The following is a 23,187-nucleotide window of genomic DNA, read 5'->3' as shown; positions in this document are numbered from 1 at the left end:
ATGAAATAACACAAATGGAATTATGCAGTGACAAAACAAGTGTTAAACAAATCAAAACTATCTTATATTTTAGATTCTTTAAAGTAGCCTCCCTTTGCCTTGCAAAGGCTTTGGAAAAAAATGCATACACAGGCATCACCTTCACTATTTATATTTGTCTGAGAAACAAATTCCAAGCATTTAAGCATAAGCCTTTAGATCAAAATGGCTTTAAGATAATGAAAAATAGCACATTCAATCAGGTGTGTCCAAACTTTTGACTGGTACATCTTTGCGTGTATGGATATAAAATATAGCCACACACTTCTGTAACTCTTCTACCTCTTTGCCTACAGAGGGGGAAGGAGCATTACAGAATAAGCAGAGTCATATTGCACTTAAGGAGAATCATATAAAAGTAATCAGCTTTCTTTAGATTGGTTATAGCCCAACACTTTTATTTTCATCACATCTGTGCATCTAGTTTGGGACAATCAATGTCTAATTTTCAGCACAACATCAACACATACACACATTTGTATTGAAAAGTAACACAAATGTATCTCCCTAAAAAGGACACATATGTTGAAAATGACACATCCCTTTTAACAGTTATGATTTATTCTACCCCAGTATATATGCATATTAACTCTACAACGCTATACATGACAATCTTAATTCTGTAGTTAGATACTTTTCCTTGCATGGAAATTGATACCCATCTCTCAAGGCACAATCTGTCCATTTTATTCTGTTCCTTCTCACTACATCCTCTGCTCTGGAGTAGAAAGAAGCCAGCTGTTGTAGTAGTTTGTGGCCATTTGCACATCCCTCTGTGCATGGAAGTGCTCATCAGCAATAACAATCACCTCCCTAAGAGTCAAGTCATTAGAAACAGACAGCAGCAAAGCAGAAATCAAAGAGCTGAACTTCCACCCTGTTTGTTACTGATGCTGACTCTGCGCTGTCTTTCGGGGGCCATTGGGTTTTTAAATGGAAATCCCTTTGCATCTTAAGGAAACAACAAAAAATTACAAAATCAACATTATTGGTGTTGTAGCGTGTTTTTTTGTGTGTTTTTATTGATGGCACATTTCTGTTTGCAAGGCATTTAAATATTCATGATTCATTCAGTAATTGCAGGTGATGCTCCAGTATGTCCTCAGTAGTTGTACTGCATGCACAATACATGGGAGCCCATCATATTGTGTGTGAGTGCATGGACAGTAATAAAGTGTTGCATGGAGATAAGGATCTGTTCTATAAAATGATCATGTTCATATGTAGGCTGTTGAATTCTTTATTGCTCTTTAATAAGTCATACATCTGCCATCTCTGACACTGTACTTAATTGGGAATATATTAATATTTTCCAATTACAGGAAGCCCCTCTTGAGACCCACAACACAACGGCATTTAATGTAATTAAACAGGTTCGTTATAGATACAATAGGAATTGGTTTCATTTGCTAAATTGGCCAATTTACTTTCCCAGAAGGTGGGTGATAAAATCTGCATCAGAAAAACTATTAGTTGTTGCAAATCCGGCCAATGGAGGCTATGAATATTTCCCAGGTGGAATTAGTAGAGAATTAAAAAAGAAAAGCAGAACAAAAGAACTGTATTATTAAAAGATTTTATCCTATAGGCCTTCCATATAGAAGAAAATAATCAATGTGGAGAAAGAGAGTCGCAACATTTTCCCTATCTCTCAGTCTGGATCCTCAGCTCCTCCCCCATGCGTGCGGAGCTTCATTTGATCAAATCCTTCAACTTGGACCACTTGGCTCAGCCGCACTTTTTACAACACCGCATTTGGGCAACGCCGCAACTTGCGAAGCAGTTATATAGCCGCACGCCAATTACAACCAGAAAGGCAGAGAGAAGAGTGGAAAAAGGACTTGCATCCAGAGCATCTTTCTCTGCCACCAGCAATGGAGAGGGAGGTCAGATTTTGCCCAAAGTGGCACAGTGCGCTTTGGTTTTTGCTTTTGATAATACTCTCTTTATTTCATGCCGCCAAACCAGAGATAACTTGCAGATCATGCCAGCCTGGGAATAAATGGCGTGCACAGGAATTATTGCTGAAAATTGACAAAAGTGAATTCGCAACAGGGTTGACGGGGGAAGTTTTGGAAAATGGAGACGGGGCAGGGAGATTCAATCCTGCAAGTGCCGATTGCGCAGCTGGGTCCGCTGAATGCGTCCGGAACCGAGCGGAATACATCCAGTCGAGGCAAAAACGGAATACTGACAGGCTACGGTCAAAAGAGGGAACTTCGGTCGGTGAGAGCGAGTTTACCGGGCGCAAGATGAAAGTTTCCGATGTCAAAATTAGTGGCCAGCTGAAGACAGGTGTCGGGAAAGCTCGCCCGGGTTCAGCCTCTGCCGTGCAATACAAAAAGCGAATGAGAAGGAACAGTGGTGACTGGGAGGATAATAACGTCAAGACCCCCGGTTTAGCCCAGAGTCAAGACCCGGGAGAGGGCATCACCTCACCGGCTGGACGCAGAGTGACGCGCTCTGAATTACGCTGGAGCGGCGAGGACCGGAGAGCGGCTGGTTCAAGGCAGGAGGAGCTCAAACTCACCAGTTCAACCTTCGCCTTGACCGGGGATTCATCTCACAACCAGGCTATGGTGCATTGGTCTGGGCAGAACAGCAGCGTAAGTGATTTATTATGTACACATTAAGCATCATTTGGCCATATGCGCTCATCCACAGCTGCGTATCAATGGAGATAAAAAAAATGCGCTGATGTTGGCCATCAGTTTGGCACGCCGCCCGCATGTGAAATGAGCAACAACCAAGTCGCTTGCGCGTACGTTTGTGGTTGGTGTGTGTGTGTGTGTGTGTGTGTGTGTGTGTGTATGAGAGAGAGAGAGAGAGAGAGAGAGTCTGGCAGAGGCAGGAGAGCGCACACTTTCTCCCACGTACTTTCCTTTATCTAACTGCCAAGCGTCTCTCTAAGTTGTTAATTGAAACTGTGCTACTGTTTCACGTCTAATACTTTTCAATGATCCACCCACCCAGGCTTCTTATTTTGGATGGATATTCTACGTGAAAAAAAAATTCACAGATTGTTTTTTTAATAATACATCTGAAGACTAGGCTGCACAGAGTGATACAGTATTATATTCGACCTAGAGAATGAATTTTAAGGGAAAAGGGAAGCCAAAAATATGAGTCACTTAAGTCAAAGCTGTTATTTCACAGTTTCAGGTTGTCCACAAATAGAATTTTACTGTATCCAGATCAGCATACACAAAACCCCTAAATACTTAAAACAATGCCTGATAGCATCAGTGTTACTGGTTTTGTAGTTACCAATCTGTAGTCTGTTGTCATTGGCTTTTACAGTTTAACTCCAGCCTGTGGCTCCCGGGGAGAGAGGGAGGAAGTAGGGGGCTTTAGCTCCGGAGTGTCTTCAGGCTGAGCAGTCGAATTGATGCAGGGATAAAGTGGTTGGTGTTGAGCACGGTGTATCTGTGACCAGAGGGCAGGATTTTCAAGTAGCCCTGTAGGTTCTGGGAGAGGTTAAGCAATTTCAGCTGCCTCCTTCCTTTCTTGAGCCGGCTTGCATGAGCCATAGGCCTAAACACTACTGCCTGCAGAGTTTTGATCCATGGGCAGCCACTCTTCTCAGCTTGCTTGCTTGTTGGCATTAGATCCTTTCATATCACGCCAGGAATGAGGAGATAAGGGTGCTCTCAGGGTGGCAGGGGAAAGTAGCTCCTTAGGATTGAGCGGGACTGTTTGTAGGTGCCCTGGCCTCTAGAGCAGGTAAGTAAGTTGCTGAATAATCTGCTTAGTGCTTTCATTCAACCTGAGGCCGCTGTTGAGAATAGTCCCCAGGCACCTGAAAATGCTAAAGCCCTCTCAAGCGGCAGCTGTTGCACACGGTCGTCGTTCTCGCCGGAGTCCATGAGGAGACTCTTTGTCTCCTTGCAGCTGTAATGCAGTGTCACTACCTCTGCAGAATGTCATCCACGGTGTAATGATCAGTACACTGCTCTTTGTTAAGAGATTAACACTGGATATGTAGGAGTATAATGATAAAAATGCAAATAGTATAGCTTTGTGTTGTTTTGAATATAAGAGTAAAGAATCTAAGCCTATCTGTAAGTGATAATCTAAGATTTAACCACAATTCTAGATGAGTACTGCATTGCTTTAAACCTTGAGGCTGTGCTGAGAATTCAAAGCAGTACAACACATAAAATGATTGTTTTTCTTAACATCTGCAGTCCTGTACGAATAGATCGAGCCCGCAAACGTTTGTCCCCAAACTCTTGCTCCTACGAGTCGTTTCTGACTGTTCCACAACTGCACAGCTCCTTGTGACACCCACACCACTTAGCCCTGTCTGTAACAAAACCAATTACATTCAAACACATATCACCAGCTTCCATGCTCTCTCCTTCGCTTCTGACCGAAATTCCATCCTCTGCCTCAGGTGTTTCTGTGGGCTTGAGAAATTAGCTTGTGACAAAATGTGACCTTACAGTAGTGGAGTGAAGGCCTGGGAAGGGAAAAAAAAACAAAACTGAAAATGTCAGAAACAGTTTTAAAGACTTTTCCATTTTTCATTGTTATCTTTTCCTCTGTGTTGCAGCCTATTTGTGTTTACCCTCAAAACACAACTGTCACGGCTATTTAGAAGCCTTGTTTGATTTTTGTGATATGAATAGATGCTACTTGTATGGCAACGAAGCAATTTGCCCCTATTCTTTCAGTCGACGCAAACAACTTACTCGACGAGCAAGAATAGAGGATCCTGCATTAAATATGTAGAGTTGTTGCTATAAGCAGAAACAGACGTCCTCGGTCTTTACCATCTGAGCCGCTGTATAAATAAACAGATGAGTCGACAACGTGTCACAGAACTAAAGGGAAAAGTGGATATGGGTACGGGCTGTGCTGCGCTACATATTTAACCTCTAGGGCATTTACATAGCCTGCATCTTGACAGCCCCATATGTTTGGATGCCTGTATGGCAGATTGGTATGGGAGTTATCATAATGTCTATTGGAATCATATGAGTCTCATACATTACATACATACAGTTTGCCCCTCTCCCACACCTAATTCAAGGCAAGATGCACACACACACACACACACACACACACATACACACACACACCCACACACAGCTGAAAGCACTGCATATATACTGACTTTAGTGAATGATGAGTGGTATTATAATGTTCTAAGAAGACAGACATGCAGACTTTGGAGAGTGGAGTTGTGGGATCTGTCAGCCTGAACTCACTGTGATATGTGAAAATTCAAACAAGAATGTACGCGCTTCCATCGCATTTGCATATGAATTTGCATTGAACTGTGAACAGCTTCGGTCATTGTAGCGCACAGTTTTTAGAGAGACTTAGGTTGCTGAGGAGTATGCATGCACCATTGCCTCTAGCTCTGAATGTTCTGACTTCACTCCCCACATTGGGAGAAATATCTTTGCCAACAGCCGTGAGCTAATTGTTTTTTTATCGTTTTAAACCACGACCCAAATCTTAACCCTAACTAATGGTGGTTTGTTTGCCTAACCTTAAAAGAAAATTCCACGCTTGGATACTCTTGTTATATATCATCAATCTGTGAGTTATTTTGTGATTGGATTGCTGGAATTTACTTTTTTTGGTGAACCCGCTTTCCCTCAACCTGCCTCGTCTACTTCATCAGTTAGCAATTTCCTACATTTCCCAGAATGCCTATTGACCACATCCATAGAAGGGGCTTTAACTTGTTCAATTCAGGTTATACATGAAGAGAGCAATAGCGTTAGCGATAGTATTGTAAGATCAAGACGGTGAGACCTTTGAGAGCTGCACCCCTTACTCAAACCTCAACATGTCTTGTGGCTGCAATGCATTGTGGTCTATCAAGGCTACTGTCGGTGGAGAAATTGATATATCTTCCTCTTCTACGATGGATTCCCACCGGTATGATTGTTGAACGTCGGTGCAAAATGGTGAGTCTAGAAAGAAGCTTTTGCTCTTTGATTCTGAGGGACTGACACCAAAGCCTGATGTTGATGCTTTAGATAGTTGAAACATTTTTGGCTATCAAACTCCATTGTTGCTATGCTTGAAATATCTGTGTAATGTCACGCTGTCTTCATTTGTCCAGTTAATTCATGGGAGTATAAGAAAAACACATCAAACAACAAAATGTGCCTAGAAATACAATTGGCACATCACCAATAGCTGTGTTTTAGGGCCGATTTTTCCTTTAAGTCTCAACAGACTCTTTTTCCTCTCAAACCAACACTTGCACTCACTCTAATCCTAACATCAGTTGATTTTCTTTCCAACCTGTAACTAACTTGTCATATTATAGTGTTGTTTTAATCATTGATCTTGGGATTGAAAAAATGTTGTTGCTAACCATTCCACTAGCACACACCACATTTTAAACTTCCCTTTATAACAGAATGAGCTCTATGTCTCTTCATACTGTGTAAGAGGGAGTTGTTGTAGTCTTTGATTTGTACAGATTCAAATTTACACTGATTGTCCTAAGTCCTCCACACATTAAATTAAATGAGAACAAATTGGGACATTCTCATGCTACGTTTGCATCTTGTCATTTCACATGAGTTTTAGCGACTCATTTTACAGTGGTGAAAACAGAGCGGGAAAAGCAGTGGATCTAGCAAATAAATGTGGAAAACATTCTCTCTTCTGTTGGAACAACATTGAGATTCTGAGGGAAAGGTTATAGGCAAAGAGCAGTCGCACTGTGGGATCCATGGCATATTGCTTATATGGACATAAAACATGCACCGGGAGAGTATTATTTACCTTATTGAAATGTCAGGCATTAAGTACTTTGGCCTGTCTCTCAGTCCTAGATGGATTCGGGCTGACATATTGTCAATCAGTCGAAGAAGTTTACTCTTGAGCTTTGATTGCTCCAAGAGATATAGGACATGCCCCACTGGAGCATGTCTTGTTCAGTCCAAATTAAATGGATGTCCTCATGTCACACTGGATAGTTACCAGCACAGCCACGTAGTTACTGACATTGTTTCGTTCGCTTCCAGATGGCATCTCCGTTATTAGATGAACTTCTTTACCTGATCCAGACTCCTAATAAGCCTCTTTAATGAGCTTGAACCAAACCGGGACAGCTGATTCTTTGACATCTAACCCAAAAAAAGAAAAACGTCCCACTGGTATAAAACCGAAGTGGAACCTTAAGGCACCGCGATGAAACATGCTGAGACAAAAGGTAGTATCTCATGAGTTTTTCTCGCACACAAACAGAAGTAATATATCAAAAGATTTTGTCACCAACTAATGAGGAGTTGATCACATGAAGTTCTTTGAGGCGTTGTGAGAAATTCGCTCACACCAGCTGTCTCAGTTGACAGTCTCGTGCTACCTCTCTAGGTGTTGAGGGAATCTATTTATGGTTGTGTATGCATTCTCGTAGCTATGGCAACACCACATTTACCGCAAAACCCTGACTTATTTCACCAAAGTCACATCTCTGCTGTACAATGATATTTCCTCTAGCTCATCAGGCGCCCATAATTGCTCATTTTCAAACAGTTGAGCGCTGTCAGTGCCACACGCAGTTGCAGCATATGAACAGTAAATCGAACACATTTACAACCTGTTCATTCAAGACAGCAGAAATCAAACAAGCAATTTACACTAGGCATATGCTAAATTGACAGACTTGTACAGCAGGGAAAAGCAGCTAAGCAAACACTGCTCAACTCCCTTCTATATAGTCTGTGATCCTTTGTGAAATTGATTCCTGGTTTTCTCCCCAACATTGGAAGATATATTTGGCAGAAGATGCAGAAGTAGTTCTTGCCAATAAAGCGCAATGAATTGAACGTGGTCTGATCCAAGATTAAATGAATTTTCAATCATGTATTCGTCAACATACAACCTTCAAACAACTACATTAGTTGTCTTTCAGCCATACAAAATTTTGAGTGACAAAAATTTAAGGGGGCGAAATTAGTTACGCTCCCCACTACCCAACTTCACTAAAGCATATGTTGCTACTGGCACAGCCTGGATGATAACAACAAATACATTGCTTTGGCCATGATCACTAAATTACCCTAGAAACATAACCATGATGATGAGAATTACTGCTGATCAACGCTAATTAAAAACTATTAAGAACAAGGCAAGTGACACATTATCTAGTCTTGCATTAAAAAACAGTATCTTAGTACATGCATTGTACAATATAATACTGGTTGAAATAAAATCTAGGAGATCTGAGCCTTTAATCTTTGTGACATGTAATCACACCTTGTAGGGAGCATGTTGAGCACTCTCCCCCATTGACACTGATGAAATTGTAAATCAAAATGCATCTGTATTCCATACATTTAATAACATTTTTCTATGGAGCACATTAAGTTTTATTACCATACATCTCATCATATGTTTTAACTTTATTGTCTTATTTATCCTGTTGTTGGTCCTAAAACAGTGTCAGAGCAAATGTTTTATTTCTTTTAAAGCCTTCTATCTGTCCATACTTGATGTTTTTCTAGATTTATGCTGGACCCTTGAGGGAATGTTGCTCACTGACTGATCTAACTCATTTCTAGTCTAAGTTAGTTAGAAAAGGCTGGTGACGCTCTGGATTATTAACATCATAACCAGTCATACTGTACTTCACTAGGTGGAGCTCTGCATTAGCGCTCACTTTTAACATTTTCTCTTTTCTTTTTAAGTTGGTACAGTAAGCCTGCTAACAAAACAAAATTTTGCACAGGGTACAAATCTGTGATGATGAAGGATGCCAAATGGTGCAATCATTGGTAAAATAAACTATCTAAGGAGTTGTCTTTGGTTGGCTTTGTTCCTGACAAACAACATGGACTTTGAAGGTTTTTTCCCCAATCCGCTCTACCTCTGCTACCCTCTGCTAGTCCTGATACATGCCGTCTTGTCCAGTTATGGAGAGAACTTCACGCCAAACTCCATTAAAAAATCCGGCAGTTTAATGTGACTTGGCTTGTCAGCAAAATTACATAACCCATACAGTATGACTCAGGACCTTTTCTGTTTTGTTAGGAGCCCCTATTCAATTTGGTGGACATACTGTGTACTCTCAATTGGATCTATATGAATGCTGACCTTGGATTATGGCACAAGGGATATTAACATCATATCCTGTGTATTGATAAATTCACCAAGCAGCACTTTATTTTAATAATCTCAACTTTTAGAATTGGTTCACACTGTTTTCTCCCACCCTCCCTCCCTCCGAGTAAGAAGATTGTGGGTTATTATGATTTTAGTGCATGGTGGATTACGTATTAAGTGTGCCGAATTGAAGAGTGGCTCCTTAGGACACAGAAATGGTCTTGATTCATATTTTATGAGATACTTACCTTTGTTGATAAACAAGGCAACATTAAGCTAATATATTTTTTAATGGGGATTGGCGTGATGTTCTACATGAAAATGGCACATATTGGGGCTGCCCCTCTTCTACTGACCTATACAGAACTGTCGGTGTTGAATAGATTTTTGAAAAAGAAGAGCAAACCTATATGCTGCTGTTTATCCATGCTCTGAATGGGTCTGTTAATAGTGAAGTGTCAAGGCTAAATTCATATTCAAATTCATTTTGGGGGTCAATCAGAAAATAAAAGGATAGCAAATTAGCATTGACGTTTTATCCATTATCAAGGTAATGTGTTTTGTCAGTAAAATTTTGAATATTGATAAAACCATTCAAATCACTTCATATGGATGTTTCAATCATAGAATAAAGATAAAGATAAAGTAAGATTTTATGTATTACATTACAAGTCACATTCTGTACTGTTTTCACAGTGAGATATAAATTCAAGTCTTCTACATATCTTAGAAATAAAGAGGGATGTTTTCACCTTCCAGTACTTTGTGCTGTTAAACAGAAGCAGACTGAGAGAAGGCTTACAGGGTAATTGACCTGCGGGTGCAGCAGCAAATCCTTTTTGCATTCAGTTCCTGTTCTACCATTATTGAAGGGACAGACTACTAATACTATAGATTTCTCTCTCTCATGTAACAGATCACAGGCTGTCGGCCATGCGTGGTAAACTTGCCACTATATCTGATGTCGTTCAGTAGAGTTTTCAAACTGAGAAACTGAAAAGGCTTCATCGACTGCATCTGGTGTAATGAGCACACACCGGACATAACAGAATTAAGTCTTGATTCAAAGTTTCCATTGTTTTCTACCCAGGTTGGTTTAATTTAGAAGGCTAGGTAACTACTGTTGTTCCACCAAGTCAGAAAGACAATTAGAAGTGTCTCTTGGACGTGTGCGAGAAGCGTCCTTCAAATGACAGGTACGATTACTCCTGAACATTTTAGTGTGAAGGCCTATCGGATTAGTTGTACTGGGGAGGGAGGAATCATGCAGTCTTGAATGGAGCAAGTTGTTTTTTTTAGCCCTGATTCATAGACTGAACGCACCCTATTGACATCTTTTAGCTATCGTTAAGAGCCTTATGAATGCTGACCCCAGGTAATTAGTCCAGTCCACACCAGAATCCCGGTTATGGGCATATAATCCACTGTCACTGCACAAAAATTAATTGGAGATTAATATCTCGATGTGATCCTGCTTTTTATTGTGGTTCAAGACATGGATGTAACCGGCAAGCTTTATACGGTGGTTCAATTTTCCTTTATCTTACAGCCATAATCGTGGTGGTTTGCATACAATTCAATGGCAGGCAATAATGGCAATTATTACTTTATGAAGCACTGGTTTAAAGTAATCAACTTGTCACAAAGCGTGCAGTCTTAAAATCAACTCCTGACTCCTGTAACATATTCTGTGACTCATGTATGATCAACATACAAGTGCCTTGGTCATGAATTGGCTATTGCACACATAATAGGCAACATTGCGCACCAAGAAAATTCAATGAATGCAGTAGAAACACTGAAATTACGCGCTGCCTTCCGCTCTGCAAGGTCCCATTATCCCACTTTCTCAGGATTTTTGACAGACTTCTCGGCGGGAGCCAGAGGTGTAGCTATGCGAAATGACTGAATGTCTAACTGATTAACTGAGTCACACAACTGAGATGCGAAAATCCCTTGTAAGGGCCTCTCGGTGGCAGCATCATAACGACTGAACCTGTGGGCCAAAAGCCCAGCTGGACCGGGACTCCTGGCCATGTTTGTTTGTTTATTTCTAATAACAGCCCATTTTGCTCTTGCTGAGGACTCTCATCCCTCTGTTGGAGGTAATTTAACATGTCTGTCAAAGGCTACAGTTAAACTTGTCATTTCAGTGCTATTTTTGAGATTGGATTACAGAGATTGCATTTTGTGATATTGCATCCCTAGGCATCCACACTTGGCCTGAATATGCCAGTTATGCATCTCTTGTGGATGTATTTATCTGAATCTGTGTCCACGTTACTTTTTCCCCGCTTTTCCTCTCCTGCTGTTCACTTTACTCATATGTGTCTTATGTCTGGACTGTATCCAGACTATGTAAAACTCTGATTACAATGCAAGCCTGACCACTTCCAAATCTGGTTTTGAAGATCCAATTGCAATGTGAGCAACACCTAATCTTTGTGCATCCAAACCTGTTACTTAGTACATCATGGTGAGATGAGACGATAAAAAAACAACAAAAAAAAACCACACACACTGAAACAACAACCATAACCGAAGCTATTGTGCGGGCTAACGGGTCCGCCGGGTACGTGCCGGGCCTGGGAGTGATCAGGCAGGCGGACACTGTCACGCTCCGCTGAGCAGCGTTTACTCGCCGTCAGGCTGCGTATGCCCATAAACAAACAAGGTTCCCACTCCCCCTCTCTTCCTAGCAGCAAAATTCCCATATGAAATACTCGCAAATAAGTCATTATTTCCTTTAGTCAGAAGTTATATACTGTAAAAGCTTCTGTTTTTGGAGTAGTTAGTGTCTTCCTGTAGGGAGGCTTTCGTCAAAGAAAATACACTTTGTGAGTGATATATCGGGGCACTCTAATCCCAGTCTGTGGGGCCCCAGGAATGCACACTTCATTTCAGTAAGTGCCCTTAGGTGTTCCTGTGAGTACTCTCCCTCTTGCTCCCACCTTTCTCTCTCTCTCTCTCTCTCTCCCTCTCTCTCCTCATTAAGCTCCCTTTCAATCACGCAGGGATATGATTTCCTCTTTGTGTTTTCCACAGCTCAATCAGTTCGTGGCCTTGTCCATTTAAGTGGTGCGAATGTATCATATAGCCACAGACATTAATAAGGATGTGGAGGACTTCACAAAGGAGGCTGGTAGTAAATGGAAGTCCTTGTTTCTCAATTTCAAGTTTCATCGCTGTAACATTTTTGCAACATTTCTTTTAGATATAATATGTATCGGCATACATGGATGCATGTCAGTACGCTGGAAGCTGTCTACATCCATTTCAGCAGAAACCAAATGAAATAAAACTTAATATATGGAGTCTTTTTTATGCTTGTATATAAATAGACCCAGTACATAATGTATATTGTGTGTGCTCTTGTCTCTTCACAAACATCCCTACCACTGTATTTCTGGTGCGTGCGGTGCCATTATTTCAAAGGCCCCGCCGCCCTGTGATTGACACTTTGATGTGAATGATGGTGATTGAGGCGATGGTTGTGTGCGAGAGAGGTGCGCGGAGCAGGGGCACACTATTAGGAGAGTATTCAAGCGTGGCGTAGAGGCCGTGCTTCAAGGTAGAACACACTCACAGATCAGATTTTTGGCTGGATATTTATGGCAGTTAGGGCAGCCCCCGTGATTTATACACTGTATTTATATACTGTATTAAGGAAGAGCTTGGAGTTAAATCTGGAGTGTATCTGAAAAAAAACTAGAATAGACTTTGAAATGCAGGAAAAAGTCAGATTCACAGCATGCAGTTCATGGAGGTATACCTGATCAAAATGACTGGTGGGCGTTCACATCTGGGTTTGAACTGAATATGTCAGACAAATAACGAACATACTGAGCTGTCAGTGGGTATGTTTTAAATATTGTCAGATATCCTTATACATATAGTATATAAATCCTTAATATCTTGACTTCCATCAGTCATACATAATATTCTACATTTTTGGCCCATACTGGAGAGTAATAGTATTTGGTTTTTGGACAGTTTTGGCATGGAAAATGGTCAGAAAATTAGGTCCACTCAAGGCTCATTTTATACACAATATCATTTTACATACTGAGATGTGAGGCTTGTTTATCATCTGCTGTAAAACAAACAAAAAGAAAAAAAAATCTATGGTAGGCTACCATTAAGATACTGGGGGTAACTTATCATAATGGCTTCATCTAATTAATTCCCAAAACGGAGTCTGTTAATGGACAAAGTGGAGCATAAGAAGCAGCCGACACAAAGTGGAGTCAAAAAAAAAAGAGGGTCCCACTTAAAGCACAGAGGGTGTCGTCCTGTGTACAGTATAGAGGGTGTCATGTCACTTACAGTGGCTCCAGTATTGGTTCACACATGCAACGACACTGCTGCCAACAGACATAAACCAGAGCTCCAGTCTCATCCCACCCAGTCAACAGAAGCAACATCATCTTCATGTTTTGCTGGACCTTGGCCCCACAAGTGACCCACACATGGCCACTTGCCAAAGATCACACATTAAGTATTTTTTTTTTTTGTCTGAGGCTAAATAACTTTTTGGGTATTCTTCACTGCTAAAGATAGTCACTTGCAACTTTGTTTCAGGCCTTCTGCTTTATCCACCCATACTCACCTGCTGCACCTGGCAGCTAATGAGCTAATACTTTCTAGCTATGATGGGATATCATGGGAATTCCACAATTGAACACTGCACCCAAAAACTTAAATCTGCTATGCCAGCTGTATCCTGCTGTTATAAATATTATCGCTGGGAGTTTATGCTGGAGAAGCTGGCCAGTGAGAGCAGTGAAAGTTACTTAGTCCAGTCACTCAGTGAGTTTGAAAGTCGGTCACTCAGCGAGTTAAAACTCACTCAACAAGTAGAAGCTCGGTCCAGTAGCGGGCATTAACACGAGGTGAAGTGCCAAGCCACGGCTGCTAGGAGTGCAGCTGAGGGCCGATCACATGGGTGGAGTCGGTCACTCAGTGAGTTGAAGCCCCACCTAAAGGACTGTCGATGTCAGTTCACATAGCAGAAGATGTGGGACCCCAGTGGGATCCAGCTGCTGTGGCTGCCTCAGACTCAGACCATTTTTTGTAATACATAGAGGTAACTGCATGGGTTTTTAAGCTTGTGTCTTTGTTCAGACTGCAGGCAAATCCGATCTTTAGGACTCACTGTCCACACTGTTACTTGTAAGCGATCAGGTCGGATTTGTGTGTCCAGGCACCGTTAAAGACCCCGTGAAATTGCATGCTTCACTTCCTGATTTGATGCATTTCCTGTTGAAACAGGATGTTGGGGCGGGACATAATGCAGTGAGGGATCATTCAAAAGTTTAAACCAATGGAATATGAGTCAGGGAGAAGAAGGCTTGATGGGAGGGGTGCGGAGGGGCGGGATTGTTCAAAAACTCTGATGGTTTTATTGGTCAGAAATTTACATTTATGCCTACTAGTGCAGCATGCGGTCACCATGAAAGATACTCTGTTTTCCAGGAAGTAAAAGCAATGGGAGTTCATTTCATAGGGACTTTATCTGCATTGGTTGCTGTGGTAATGACGTAGGCGTGTGTACGTACGCTAACTGGAGGCACGTTTTTCAAATATAGAACAAAAACAAAAAGCTGCAAATGCAGAATGGAGATGTATCATGTTTGCCCTCGCGCCATAGGACTATCTACCGCCTTGCAGAATTCAACAACATGAGCGACGGAGGAGATTGATAGATGCAGCAGTTTTTGGTGCTGCAGTCATGGCCCACATCCGTCTTGATATATGGTCTTGTTCCTGTATGCTCCTTCTAGCTTCGCCTGTACTGAGGCATCCTCCCAAAGTGCCAGCAGACATGTAATTAATGTGTCTGTCCAGGGGCTGTTGTTTTTGTTTGTTTCTGGCGCTCGGGATGTGACACCAGCGTCATGTGTCACGTTGCGAGTGACGTGTTTGAAAGTTTTGAGTGTCCAGAGCGGTCAGACTGAGACGCATCTGTAGAAATCAGATTTGAATCACATTTCACAACAACATACAAATGTGGCTGAAAATGTCATTTGCAGAAATCGGTTTCCATGTGTTTTTGTGCTGTTCAGATTTCAAATCAGTCTGACTCCAATCTAGATACTCAAAAAATCAGATTTGGGCTGGCAATTTGAACGCAGCCTTTGTTTCACTGACAGGTCTGCCGATGAGAGTGGCAAAGTGACACTGTGGTTACACTGTAACATCAGGACTAAACAATGTTATTTCTTGAGGATTAGTGGTTTCACTCTTGATCCCTAATTTGGATATTTTTACTCACAGCTTCTAGCCTGTTAGTTTCTTTGCAGTTTCTAAACTAACTTTCTACCTATCATGCTTGGCAGCCTCCACCTCCTGCCTGACAACTAGCCGATGACCTAATGGTAGTTAGTCAAAATTGTTAAAATGAACTGTCATCAATCTGTTACTCATAGTCGGTTTCAATTTATCCAGCATGTTACTTTGGCACTCTGTGGCAGTTTTGCTGGAATTGCTTCATTAGGTGTATGGTTATTCTGTTTGCCATATTAAGCCAATGGCCAACCTTCAGCTGTTCAGAATTGAGTAACTGCCAAGGCACCAATTTAAACCTTGTAAATGTTCTAACATACAGAAGTTTAAATATCTGACAACCTTCCAGTCCAGTAATTTCAGAGAGATTTGGGGAAAATGAGATGTACTGAAATGAGGTGGAATTCAAACCAAAAAGGCGTTGGGAAACAGCAGATGAGAGTCTGGCTGCAGATTCTCACTCTGAGGCAAAAGGATTAAACTGCTGGTCAGGGTGTACACACATTATCTGCTTCCTTTGAAACTCCTTTCCCCCTTGTAGCAATTCAGATTGACAAGGATGTTTCTCGCTGCCACTGGAAGACAGTCAGGGGTCTCTTTTAGGGGGGAGAGACTCCCATCTCACCCGCTGATCAGGTGCAGAATGGTATGGGACATTTTTGTGGCACAAATTGAATCCCAGGCAATCTCTAACCCCCAGGAATGTGGCTGAAAGTGAAGCTAAAAATGCTTTCAGCGGAGAACCATGCTGACTGAGAGAAGCAGATGAGATGGCCGGTCAAGTTAATTGACCAAGTCTGATATAACATGGAGACACGGAGTGGTACAACTGGCCCAGAAAGACCCCTTATAATACAAATCCCAACAGCCCTTGCATCTCTCCATTTCAGCACAGACATGTGTTTTTGTTTTTGATAAGTAACTATGTTTTTTCCCACTCTGTCTGAGTGTGTAATAAAATAAGACTCAAGATGAGACCTTGTGTTGCCCACTTGTGCTCTTGAAATTGACATGTCGCATAACAAATAACTTTATATTCAAAAACTAAAACAACTGAGCCTTTCCCTCTTCTCTGCCTCCCTTACAAACACCCACACACACAGCCAGCGTGTGTGTGTGCAGATGACCCAAAGTAACGATTCACAAATCATTTAATGAGTCCGAGTGACATTGTTATTCATTAAGATCTATGCATTCTCCTGCACAAGTGGGACTGCCTTGTGACAAAATATGCTCTGAGCTTTGAATTGAAAAAAAAAAAAAGAAAAAATAGAATACTAACAAAGCAATATATATATCTATATATATATAACTTATACTGAAATTCATTTTTCTCTTTTTTTCTTATCTTGGTGGGTAGTGAAGTCTGCAGAATGTTTCTTTGCTTTTTATTTGTCTTTGTAAGCTGCCAAGGCCCTTAAGGCCAAGCAGTACTGAAGGCCATTCAGTGTGTGTGTGCGTGTGTGTGTGCGTGTGCATGTATGTGTGAGTGTGTGCTGCAGCACTAGTCGCAATATCACATAGTAAGCTGCAAAATGTGATGTGCCAAACACTGAAAAATAAATGTGATTTTTTTTTACCAATTATTAAAACTCACTATTTTGAATGGCCATAACTGCTAATGTTAAATTAAATGTTATGTTAATTAAAAAGTTATTAAACTATCTGTAAGTAAATTAAACTAGATCTGTTTCATTAGTCTTAATTAAGATCTTGTTCTTTCAACAATTAAATGGCTTTTTAAAATGGTTATTTCAACCTATTGCTAATTAGTCAGTGAATCAGAGTGAGAATAATATCACATTAGTGCCACAAACCAACAAAATTAAATGTAATTGGTAACCAACCACCGTGAGAGTAAAGACAGCACACTTTAATATATACAGTATATATAAAAAAATATAGATTTTATTGTGACATTTGTTGATAGAACCATAACAAATTAGGAGAGAGAGAGAGAGAGAGAGAGAGAGAGACTTTGTAGATAGCCAATCAATCTCACAAGTGTAATAAACGTCTCCTGTAGATTGATTCAGTACAGCTGCCTGTCAGAAGACACCTGCCAGAGAATCACCTGACACCTTCTGTGGATCTGTGCAGTGCTTTGTTTGCCATCTTGCTGCAGGTAACAGTGGTATGTTGTAAGCTCAGGCTGTCATTTGGATGACAAGGCAAAGGAGAACTAAAAATATCTAACCACTAATGATCCCTTGGTCATTCTCCGCAATTGATTAAAGGGGCGTGAACTGCTAATCTATGACTTTTATTGACCTCTTTTGGCAACCAGTAGGAATTACAGCAACATTGACAGCTCTGACAGCTGACGCTGGCCTGTAAATGACACAATAAAGCCCCTTTTTTACAACAGAGACAAGTAAGGTAGCTAAGTGCAGCAGAGATCCAACAGAAACGTCTCATGAAGAGGTGATTTCAAAGTCCCTTTAAGGAAAGTCGGTTCACTCGGGCGCCATCTTGATAATGTTTGTAAGTTTGTGACAAGAGACATAGCTAAAGTTCTGACATACATACAATCTTTTGCATTGCATATTCAGAAAACCGCTTAATTGTTAACAACATGGAGTGTTAAAATTTGTTTCAAAGGACACTGTTTTTCAAGACAAATCTGGTTCACGTCAGTCCCATACATACATTTGTCATTGTCTCACCTGCCAACAGTCTTGATCATGCAGTCCACATTAGGTAGGGAGCTGGCGGTTATATATCTGAGAATATCATGTTATTAAATACAATTATTTAGAATGTATTAATAAAACAGTTGCTGGCAGAGATGGTTGGTGTTGCCTCCAACTTGCGTGAGTTGTCGTAAATAACAAAGTTCTGCCATTGCGTAAATCTGAAAGTATGATTGGCGAATTTTCTTTATGATATGCACACATTGGCCACTTTCGCTGAAGACACGTTTTACATTGGGCCGCCATATTTAACGTTACGGATTTTCCCATTCAAAACTGATAGAGTGCACTGTTTCTATGTATAATACTGTCTCTGGTAATACATCAAAATGCAAAATATTGCAATAATGATACTGCTTTGTCATTTGCTTTTTTGTCTTGAGACCAAAACATCTTGCGATGCTGGACGCTTGCTCGTAGCCCCATCCTCCATCGTTCAGCAGTTGAAAAGAGTACATAGCGGAAAGTGAGTTTTGAAAGCCAGAAATCTCAGCACCTGGTGAAGTAATCCCTAAACCCATTCAAACTCCGGCAGATATCCTAATTTTGTGGTATGACAGTAAAAATCTTACTTGTTGCATCAGTAACATTGGAGTTGGATTAGTAAAGGTCCAGCCAACAGTTTAAAAAAGAAAAACTGAAACAGAGTACATGATACAGAAATAGATCTAATTCCAGTTCCATTCCCCTCAGTCTGAGCATCAGTTTGAGAAGTAACACTTCATCAGCTGTCCTGTTGCTCAGAGGGTTCAGCTTTCCTTTGCTGGCAGTTGTAAGACTTGAGCCAGCTCAAGACCACTCTATTAAGAGCCTGAATGAAGGAGCACTGATATTAAATGAGGCTGTATGAAAAGGAAATCTCTGGAAAGCAACGTCAAACAGCTGCTATAGAGTGAATGGGTGTAATCTTACAAATGAGAGACATTTCAAAGGCAGGTGTGAATTAATACATTAAATAAATCATGTCCAAAAAGTGTTCTTCTACACTAATGCATGTAAAAAATTGTCCTACAATCTTGCTGACTTTTGGCACTCGCTCGGCGTGAACAGTCTTCATGTTTTGATGTCTTAGCTTTTTACCCTGGCATCGGCAGCCTTCGTCAAACGGTATCCATTTGTTTGCGAACCAAGAATAGTTGCCTAGAATATCACTTCCTGCTTTTTTGGCAGGCCCCATCTGTGTCTGGAGTCATCCTTGAAAAGACACGCTGGGGACGGATGAAGACATCTGGAGATACAGTACCTGCCACATCTGCCCATGTCTAAGCACATTTACCTCAACCCTGTCATCACCGGGCGAATTACCATGTATCCCTCAGATGAGGCTTTGATCGGCCCCGCTGCCGGTGTCACCGCTCCCGAAGCCAGCATCCACCTATCAGACCCCATTAGACGGCAGCAAAGTGAGGCTGGTGACACTGCACCTACTGGAGCTGCACTGGGTTCATATTTGCGAACTATCCATCTGCTGGTAACATGCTGGAAAAGCTGCATGGAGGATTTAGATGTCAGCTTTTGGCCAGTTTATTTTCAAAAATGTGTAGTCGTTTTGAGTTAATTGGAGTTATTACGTCTTTGAGTTTGTTTTTAGCTTATTTTTTAAACAATACAGTATTGTGCCAGCTTCATGGACGCCTTGTAGTTTTGTTATTTCTCATAACTGGCTCCAGATCACCGCTGGCTAATCACAACCGTCCGTTCTTACTGTCACTTGTCCTCCATCTATCAGATGTGATATGCACAACCAAACGTCGCATATTAGACGGGCCTAGAATAAAGATTGCATTAACGGTTGTTTTTGTTGTGTAATTTATATGTAAAGTAGCGGAGTGAGGGAGTGCAGGTGGCAGAATGATAGATTGGATAAGTGTCTGGCTACATCAGGCGTTAGCTCATTAGTATTTGGGGTCTTTCTGGTGGACGCCGGGAATCCAGGGGTCTAATTAATTCATCCACTCAGCAGCGAGTCAGTCCAGGGGACGGCAAAGACCCTATAAAGGGAGACTATATCGCACCATGAGTCCTTCCCAGTGCTGAGATGGAGTAGAAAGAAATCACCCCAGACTAGATAAAAACGTGTGGCAGTCATGGCCAATTGAGCTCTGTCTATGTGCGTTATACCTTTCATACTTCTTTCCGCTGTTAAGGTAACGCTCAGAGAGTCAGGAAGAGGCTTATACTTCTCACCACAGCTCCAGAAAGCTTGAGTTCAACCGTGTGAGATAAGGTGATACTCCGTTTGATTATCATTGTGCGAGCTGCGGTAGGTACTTCACATCTCTCACTTGCCGCTTTCCCAAGTTGAGCTGCGTTTCAGAGGGGTGTGGAGGTGTGATAGTGTGCGGCTAGAGGGATCGTGTTTTGAGTGGGAGCTGAACTGTCTCTTAAATAGAGAGGCAACATGTGTATTTGCCTGTATTTGACCAAACGGCAATCAGCAGCGGTGTTTGTGAGGCACTCTGCTGGAGTAGTTTGATATTCAGTAAGTTAAGCTGTTAAAATGATACTGTGAAAAAATAAAGCCAGCACTTAACCTAAGAACCCAGACTGAATCATGTTGTATCTGTATTAGACTTACCGTGACTATTCTCAATTCCATATTTGCTGATTTTATCGCTGTACAGAAAATGGTGAAATCATTTTACAGTATATAGTATAATAAAAGTACATTATTTTTCCTTATCCATACCTCCTCAGATGATTCAACAGCATGCTGATTGATGAGAAGGCTCCTAAGCAAATTTCTTCCTAAAGCAAAGCTTTTTCTGTTAGGAATAGTAATGGCATCACATCATTAACCCTCCCAATAGCAAAATCCTGTAGTCCTCTCTCCATACAGCAATGTAAGCAGAGAGGAACAGAGCCTGGCTTATGCCACAAGAGAAACCTCTTAACTGCAATTTTGGTGGTTTTTTTTGGTGTTAAGTGAATTTCTTGACCGTTGGGCCCACGAACCATGTTAAAAACACGGTCAGTTCATTCATATGCTTTCAAAAATACTGGGGTGTCAATGACAAGATGAGGATGCTTCATTTCTGAAAGCCATACCTTTTGGAAAATACATGGTTTTCGCCTGACAACTGTGATATTCATATGGAAGTCCAGCAGAGCTGCCCTTTGAACTTCCTTCCCTCCATTTGGTAACCTTCCAGCCAGAGGATCTCCATGCTGAGTTGTTCCATCCAAATCAAAGTGGTATCTTTCCATATCTGGCAAACTGCCAAGGTGTATGTTGCCAGTTTTGCCAGGTGCCCATGGCCCCGGTATAGGGGCCTGAGTCAGGTAGCTCTCCCCAGGCCAGATGGCCCTTGCATGGGGCTACGTCACTCAGCCCTCCCCCTGAGCCCTTCTGGTGACCACTGACCATCAAAATGAAGAATGGTAAAAATGTATGAATAAAAACTGCATTCATATTCAAGCTTTAAAATTAAGGACCCAGTATAGCTCTACCAATTGCTATGCTGTATGTCCCCTTACCTTGCAAAACTGTCAGAAATATTGCCCAGTGGAAATGTTTGGGTTTAAATCAATATGAGATGTATGGAAGTCCACTGAACGTAGATCTTTCTTACAGTATATTATGGTCTGGCCAGGTTTGAAGTGAAATGACAGCAGTTCTTGACACAATAAAGGCAATCAGGATAGATTTAAATTCAACTTGACGTGTTGTTAACAGCTAAGTGCATCGATGCAGTCTACGAAGCCATTGGCCATCTAGGCTTTTTCAACACTTCTTCAGTGCTTGATTGCTGTAAATCAAGAAAGGAACAATCAATGGTAAAAGGGCAGACTGCATTGCAGTAGCATGCTGAGGGAAGTTGGGGCTGGAAGTGATGCGGCCGTTCTTTCTACACAATGCACGCCCCCCTCCAGGCTCATACAAGGTCAAGGTGACAGGCAGAACCAACTGTGCGGACGTATCTATTCACTTCATATCTGTAAAAACCGCAGTCGGTCGCTCATACAGTATGAAACATGCCCGGGGCTGCGCACAGCCGAGCCGCTGCCACAATGTTATCTGCCTGCGGATGAAGATTGTGTGTCCAGATTACAAGTTAAATGGCTTTTAATACAAATATCTGTGATTCCTCAAGATGATAAACACAGTTCTCAAACAGTGTTCAAACAACCGAGCCCCCAATCTCCAAACATGTTTCTCAGAATGTAATGCCGTGCTAATCAAGCTGTTTGACCTCTGTACCAACAAAGTTAAAAATGTAATTAGCTGAATTCATAACTGTGTTTATTCATTATTTTTCAATTAGAAGGCTTTATATTTATTTTAGGATTTGACGGCTGCTTTCGTAAGTAGGAAGCCTAGTTCTATTCATCCTCCATTTTGGATTCCTTGTTAAGTTTTGCCCCTTGGTCTCCGCAGATTAGTAGTCTCTCACCAGAGAGTAGGAGCAATAATACAGCATTCTTCCGCTGGAATAAAAGTAAAATAGAGCGACCCTTGAAAGAAGTTACTACCCACAACATGGCACCTCTCACATTTCTCAGCGGCAGAGCAGAGACAGGAACAGTATTTGCTTTATGTGGGGGTACTTCTATACATATCTCTCTGTCTCTCTGTCTCTCTCTCTCTTTGTCTCTCTCTTTCTCTCTGTCTCTCCCCCCCTCCCTTCCTCCACTGTTTCTTTTTCCATCTCACTCTCTGCTGTCAGATTTTGACTGAATCAGGTTAGACATGGGAGGCACAGAAACAGAAGCATTGCTGATGAAAATGACAACGCATCTATCCTCTTCTTATATTCAGATGCACAAACTAGCTGCCTTCCCCAGGAAAACATCAACTTATGTAACCGGTAAAAAAAAAAAAAAAAAGAACTGCAAACTTCTGGTACAGGTGTGCTGGAGTAATTCTACAAAATTCTACAAAACAACAAAAAACTTCTGTGCAGTGACTGCTAGATCATGCAGACGTTCATTAGAAGAGATTCTTAATGATTAACGCTTATTGTCATGCGAAGGTTTTTTGATTTATCGTCAGAACAGAAGCAAAAAGTAATAAAGAGCTTTGCAGATAGCGATGAGATTACAGTATGCTCTTCTCTTTTATTTGATGGCACTGTGACATTTACTGATTTGT

At 41.3% G+C, this 23,187-nt stretch overlaps 2 protein-coding genes across 2 annotated transcripts in view; one reads left to right on the top strand and one right to left on the bottom strand.

Annotated features, from left to right (window-relative positions):
* The window catches only part of LOC139917216 (ATP synthase peripheral stalk subunit d, mitochondrial-like), a 232,760-nt gene that overhangs the window by 152,941 nt on the left and 56,632 nt on the right, over positions 1 to 23,187 (bottom strand). The gene's annotated exons all lie outside the window — the stretch shown is intronic.
* sorcs1 (sortilin-related VPS10 domain containing receptor 1) overlaps positions 1,899 to 23,187 on the top strand; it is a 117,007-nt gene continuing 95,718 nt past the window's right edge. Inside the window, exon 1 of the mRNA XM_071906299.2 lies at positions 1,899 to 2,645. Within this exon, the coding sequence (XP_071762400.2) occupies positions 1,914 to 2,645 (732 nt within the window). The 5' untranslated portion in view covers positions 1,899 to 1,913. The remainder of the gene's footprint in view (positions 2,646 to 23,187) is intronic.

This window comes from Centroberyx gerrardi, chromosome 3 (genome assembly GCF_048128805.1).
Source record: "Centroberyx gerrardi isolate f3 chromosome 3, fCenGer3.hap1.cur.20231027, whole genome shotgun sequence".
Lineage (NCBI taxonomy): Eukaryota > Metazoa > Chordata > Actinopteri > Beryciformes > Berycidae > Centroberyx > Centroberyx gerrardi.
Note: the sequence above shows the minus strand (reverse complement) of the source record. Positions and strands in the feature narration are given on the sequence as shown.